General features: G+C 36.2%; 1 protein-coding gene across 6 annotated transcripts in view; it reads right to left on the reverse strand.

Annotated features, from left to right (window-relative positions):
* Positions 1-6852, reverse strand: part of POSTN (periostin) — an 89887-nt gene that overhangs the window by 25507 nt on the left and 57528 nt on the right. For all 6 annotated transcript variants that reach the window (XM_082245385.1, XM_082245384.1, XM_082245382.1 and 3 more), the window contains exons 14-17: positions 6018-6120; positions 4283-4350; positions 3417-3462; positions 1759-1791 (exon numbers count right to left, since the gene is read on the reverse strand). In XM_082245385.1, the coding sequence (XP_082101511.1) occupies positions 1759-1791; positions 3417-3462; positions 4283-4350; positions 6018-6120 (250 nt within the window). The remainder of the gene's footprint in view (positions 1-1758; positions 1792-3416; positions 3463-4282; positions 4351-6017; positions 6121-6852) is intronic.

The raw sequence follows: 6852 nt of genomic DNA on the forward strand, positions 1-6852 counted from the left end.
AAAAGTTAAATCCTGGCCTGTAAGCGATAAAATTATTTTCTAAATTCAGATGTATCGGTCTGATATCTGTATTTATAATATGTTACTGCAAAATTTAAGCTTGAACTGGGAATACCTGTTCTGTAAGATGATGGCGGGAGGGAAGAGATTTAGAATGGTTGGCCTTCACCATTGTAGTGATGTTCACCACTATGTTTAACAACAGATGGAGGAAGGGGAAGTGTCTATAAAATCTCATGTTCAGAAAACTCTTATCTTGTAATGCCACCTTATATTCCTGCAGGGTTGCATGGATCTCTTATGTCTATTAATCACCGCTCGCATACATCGCTGGATCCCGGTGACAAGGTAAGTAACCTCTTTTACAGGATCCAGCGATGCTTCTGGCGGTACCCCGAGTGTGGCTCGGGGTTACCGCTTTTGGCTCTGAAATGTAACCCCGAGCCACGCTCCGGAATGCCGCTAAGAAGGTTAAGGGGATAATTTGATTCTTATAACATACCAGGGTTCGAGAGACATCCTCAAAACACAGATATTTTTATCCAATGCACTTTAAGTAAAATGGAATTGTTATGCTCTGTATTGGATTTACAAAACTGATGCATACAGGCACAATCTCTGATACTGTGAGCTATGATAAAGCTGACAAACGTTGGAAGGGTCAATTTTTTTTACATTTTTTGATTAAAAATGTTGGTGATTCAATTTGGAATTCTTTTTTTTTTTGTGCCAAAACAGGCAATTTTTATATTATTTAGTACATAATGGTGAAGAGTTATTCCTTATTTACTCTAGCGATGCTCTCTGAAATGGTGAGAAGGCGTTGTATCATCTCATCACTCCCTGTTTTAATTCCCTAAATACTACTACTACTGTGGGAATTTGCAGCGTGGCCCCCATTTACTTGAATGGATCACATTTGGTTGGTGGTACGACAGGGGGTTGCTGCCTTTGCAGCTAAAGGAGGAGCGGTTGATGGACAGTAAAAATGCAGCTCAACTAAATACAGATGTAAAATGTATCGTGCTCCCAAATGTACACTAAGCCTTTAAAGCTTAACTCCAGGATGAAAGAAAATTAATGCATCTCCGTATTCAATAATAAATCATTACATTGATTTTGTAAATGCAACTAGGGTAAGTACCTGAATTTGACTTAGTATCAGTCTCTTGCAATCTCCTATATAGCAGCACTCAGACTTGGAAAAGGAAAGGGTACGATTATCAGATGCACTGTGTGCAAATGGACTAGTGGCAGGGAACAAATTGATAAAAGAAGAGAACAGAGCAATGACCTCGTGAGTCTGATGCTGCTCATTCACTGTTTAATCAGTAGGCTGGGGTAGAAAAGAACACCACTGTATTACTTATCTGTAAGTGGTGTCTTTATCCTGAATGTGCTGTGTGTCAGAGCTATGTAAATCTCAGGACTGGATTGGACAGAAGTATAAATCTTTCCACAAGTAAAACAGATCCTATATATTTTTTTTTTATCTGTGTATTTATCAGTTTCTCTGGAGTTCAGGCTTAACCACAGATAATTATTCACTTCAGTAAACACATGGCTGCCAGCAAAATTCATACAATTCCCACTGGTCACAATGGATGCTCAACCAACCTGTACAGACATGACAGAAGAAGACATGTAAGGAATATTAAAACCTTTGCTGTTCCACCGCCTGGCTGAAAAGTCATGTATATCCAATATGTGGTGAAATATACCTTGGTAAGACATTTTTAGAACTGGCTTGACACATACCTGAGACGATTCTTGTAGTAATAGTTTTTGTGACTGGAAGAAAAAGAAAATACTACCTTTTAAAAAGAAGTAACTTTATTATTTTAATTGATATATGTACATTACTATATGTAATAAATGTACATGGAAATGTCAATGCAAACATTTAGCTTTGGTGACCATGCCACTACACATAATTCAAGCCCAAATCAACCTTTATTTTAAATTAGCTAAATACATTTTCGGTGCCTTACAACAAAGGTATGTAAAGTCTTGTATTCTTTACAAAACAGCCACAGCTTCCTTAGAAATGCCTGCTTTCTGCCAGCATACTACAGGCGGTCCCTGTGTTACAAACATCCGACTTACAAAGACTCCTACTTACAAACGGAGGGAGACAACAGGAAGTGAAGAGAAATCTATCCCTAGGAAGGGAAATTCACTCCTGTTAGAGTTCTCATGGGAAAAAAGTGTCTCCACTGAAGCTTTATCACCCTCAACAGCCCACAATTTTCAAAATCCAATTGACATAGGGAAAGAAAGTGAGGTAAAATCTTTTGAACAGGGGTATAGACAGCAAAACAAATGGTACAGGGGGTGTTAACCCTTCCCTATGCTATCTAAAAACCTAAAAATGATTCTTTTGGCTGGGGCTACACTTAAAAAATGTACCTGTTCTGACTTAAAAACTAATTTGACTTAAGAACAAACCTACAGTCCCTATTTTGTTTATAACCTGGGAACCGCCTGTATAGAGAGGATAAGCTCTATTCTCAGTCAGATCTATAGCTCTGCAATAAGCAAAGCTCATGCTCTTTGCGCATTGGAGAACAATAGGTTTGATTCAGCAGGGGGTATGTTGGGCCTCTGCAGAGAGACCACTACTTCCACACAGAGAGCAAGGCTCTTTCTCTACTGCTTGCTGGCAGGGGACATGCTTTTCTAACCTGGCTTTGATTGCTTTCCAAAGAAAACACGACTTTGTAAGACTTTGCACATGAAATGTATTTAACTGATTTAGGTTGGTTGGGTGTTAGCAGAAATTTGACATTGCTATTGCCCCATAACTACATATTTAACAGAGAATGGCAGCAGGAATTCATTTTTCATTTAAAATGGAAAACACATTTAGAACTGCGGGTCATGTAAGCGCTAGCAATTGTATGCTTCCTAAAAATTAGGGTTAATGCCCGTAGACACCAATCAGACTTTTAGAGCAAAGTCCTAGCTGATGCATAAAGCCTACCTATTTTTAACTATAAATAGCATATACAGTTAGGTGATTATAGGAAATAACATTAGGGATAATAATAAAATAGTTTACTACAATTATTCTTAGAAATGCAACTCAATGCAAAACACATCAATGCTGTAAAACTTCTAAAACATTATTACTTCGTCTTTCTTTAATATGAAACTGCATTTGGATCATTTTAACAACGTTGAATGCCAGAGAAAAAATAATGATATGTTGCGAGCTGCATGGTTTTGGAGCTTGGTGAAAAAGCAAATATCAGCAATTCCTTTGTTTGTGGTATCATTTTTCAAGCTGCAATTAGGGGAATTATCAAACATTCATGCTGCCAAACTAAAATCTTCTCAGTAAGTTTGGATAAGACTTTAAAAATAATCATTAGGTTGAGGAATTGTGACCCTTATTAAATGAAGATATTACTTACTGTATTTGGTCAGGGGGATTTCCTGGAATTTGAAGCCACGATCAAACTAAATAATAAATAAATAAACAAAAGAATAAAATTGACCACAGAACTATATTCAAATAAAGCAGTCACCAGTCAAATTCTCTTTTTAACCCTCTTGAAAAAGAATGCTTTCTAAAGCTAACCATATTATAGTCAAATTTTGTTTAAAACATTTTCTTTTTAAAACATTTGTTTAATATTCTAATCATTAGTAGGGTCAAATTGATCGTTTTCGACCATAGTGATGAGAAAGGAGCAGAATGGAATTTTATTTTTCTCGAATGAACACCTTTCTAACAGTGAATGCCATTTTCGTTCTGGAAATTCCATTCATTCCAAAATCCAATGTTAAAAGCAAACAATGGCATTATTGAATGTACTGACAAGATTTTTCATACAAATGAATTTATGAAAATCCTCCAGTATGGCCAGCTTTAGACATGCAAAGACAGTGATACAGAAATATCTGGAATGTGAAGTGCGATATGCAAATGACATGATATGGCTATACAACCTGTACATGTCTATACTGTCTTATGTTATAGGATGATCATTCAGAGTTGCAATTATAAATTCAAATTAGACTACATAACCTGCTTGTGGGTACTCAAGTTAACAGCTATTGGTTACTTCAATGATTTATTTGGATAATAAATACACTGTACATGGGAAATTAAACTTGCTGGTACACAACATCCAATTGTACAAAAGACATCTGGGGGTGTGTGATGACACATTGTTCATGTACTTCAACATCACAACAGAGATATAAAAGAGGAAAATTACAAATAAATATTATTAGGTCCAAAATGGGAAACTAAAGTCACTTAAATATGATTTACCCTGATTGTAATGTACTTGATGATCTTATTTAGAATTCCAAGCAGTTTTTCATCACCAATGGCTCCATCTAAAAGATGATATCAGACTCTTAATATTGTAATAATATATTGACAAACAAAACACTTAATGCATCAGAGAGAACTCTATTATTGGAGGAAAGACTGGTCCTTTTACTTTATTATGCCATGTGACAGGACTCGCTTTTGGGCATTCTGTTTCTCATTCATTGTAATAGTGCTCTACTACACCAAACATATTTGTAAAGAACAATGGAGTGCTTCAGTGGCGGATAATGTCAGTAAAGGGCCCCTGTGCAGAACTGATATTTTGGACTCAATTATTACTTTTGTAATGGCAAGTGCCACATGCCTTATATTTTACTGAATTGTGAGATAAAATAATGAACATTGAGAAATGTGATATTCAGAGGCAGAAGGGCCTTGCTACATTGGTGTTAAGTTGGTGTTCTTCTTTTCAGCTAATGATACCAATGTAACAAGGGTTTTTTGCTCCATTGGGTGAAGGGTTCCTATTCATTGGTGGTCAGAGGTTATTTTTCCTGAAACAGTAGCTCCTCTAGACATGCTGACTCCTGAAACCTTTGTGCTGGAATTTGGAAGGTACCATCAAGTTCCACCCAACGACAAAGAACCTGGCCAGGGTACTTTAATTCACTGAAATTACTTGGGCCATATTCTGGCTGCTGAGATTCTACGAGGCCATTAGAGGCAGGGGCAGCCCAAATCCTAATGGGCCTCAAGACCTCAGAAGTGCCTCTGCTATGGTACAGGTTTCACAGTTAATATGTCTACGTCTGCTGTGCTTTATGTGACAATATTTTTTTAGCAGCAATTTGGCAGCTGTACTGCTGTTTTCTAAAATGACGTATTCAGAAAATAAGGCAAGGCAGTGTTTGATTCAATCATGTGCAAGTCAAGCAATTTTTTAAAATTCTTGCAAATGACTTATTATTCAGAGGGAACATTCTCTAATCCTTTATAAGATTGATCACAATGAATATTTATTGATCATTCTAATTGCATAGCTAAACATTAAAAACTTGAGGTTTAACTGAATCCAGAGCCTTTTTTTATATATTTGTTTCAGTGGGTAAACTTATAACACCTGTAAAAAGGGATTGAGAGCCAGTGCTCAGCAAGGTAAATTTCCATCTATAGAGGCCTAGGTAAAAAATAAATTACACTTAGAACCCCTTTAGGGTTTTTATTTATTTTCTTCGTCATCACTGGGGAGATTTCCCTTCACTCCGTGTCCCAGTGATCAGGAAACAAGGGAAGAGATTTCCCCAGTGAAGGTAAAGGCAACAATAAAACCTTACAGAAGTCCCTGTACCCAGTTGGAGAAAGTTTGCTAGCTTCCTACTTAACACTAGAAATTAGGACATTTTCCCAAATGGCTACAGTTAAAAAACCAACAGCAGTTATAACCATTCCTTGCTCTGTCCAAATCTAAAAGTAAAGGATTTGACTGAAGTTCCTTATTAAAAACAAAAAGTGTCAATCAAATATACCACACTGAACCATTTGCTGGCCAGAGAAACCAATACCCTACCATAATCAATGCAGCTTTAATACTTTCTCTTGCTGGAAAATGTTTGACTACAAACCAACAATGAAGACTATCAGTGATGATGATGCGGAAAATGTTTGACTACAAACCAACAATGAAGACTATCAGTGATGATGATGCATAATATTTTTTGATATCACTAACCTGCAGGGAAGAGAAGTTTATCTACCACATGGATTACACCATTGGTAGCCATTAGATCTTTCTCCTTAGAGGCAACACCGTTGATGCTAATGGAGTCGTTTACCTATGAAAAAATACATATGCATTAGGACATTTGATTTTTTATCCATTTACCAGCAATAAATCTAGCACTGTGTTTAAAAATTATGACTTATAGTGGTTCTAAAGGCTGAAGGCTTTTCACCTTCATACATTCTATGCGAGCATGCATGTGTGCCCCCATAGCAAGCAGCTTGCTATAGAATCACACAGCAGGGGAAAGGGGCCCAGAATGCCAGCAGGGGACCTGAGAAGAGGTGGATTGGGGCTTCACTGTGCAAAGAGCAGGTAAGTATGACATGTTTGTTATTAAAAAAAAAAATAACCTTTACGAACACTTTAAGGCATCCACAGAAATCAGGCAGTAGTAGATAGCTAGATAAATGATCAAACAACTAAAGACTATCTATCTATCTATCTATCTATCTATCTATCTATCTATCTATCTATCTATCTATCTATCTATCTATCTATCTATCTATCTATCTATCTATCTATCTATCTATCTATCTATCTATCTATCTATCTATCTATCTATCTATCTATCTATCTATCTATCTATCTATCTATCTATCTATCTATCTATCTATCTATCTATCTATCTATCTATCTATCTATCTATCTATCTATCTATCTATCTATCTATCTATCTATCTATCTATCTATCTATCTATCTATCTATCTATCTATCTATCTATCTATCTATCTATCTATCTATCTATCTATCTATCTATCTATCTATCTATCTATCTATCTA

Source organism: Pelophylax lessonae (assembly GCF_965119305.1).
Source record: "Pelophylax lessonae genome assembly, chromosome: 2".
NCBI classification, from domain to species: Eukaryota; Metazoa; Chordata; class Amphibia; order Anura; family Ranidae; genus Pelophylax; species Pelophylax lessonae.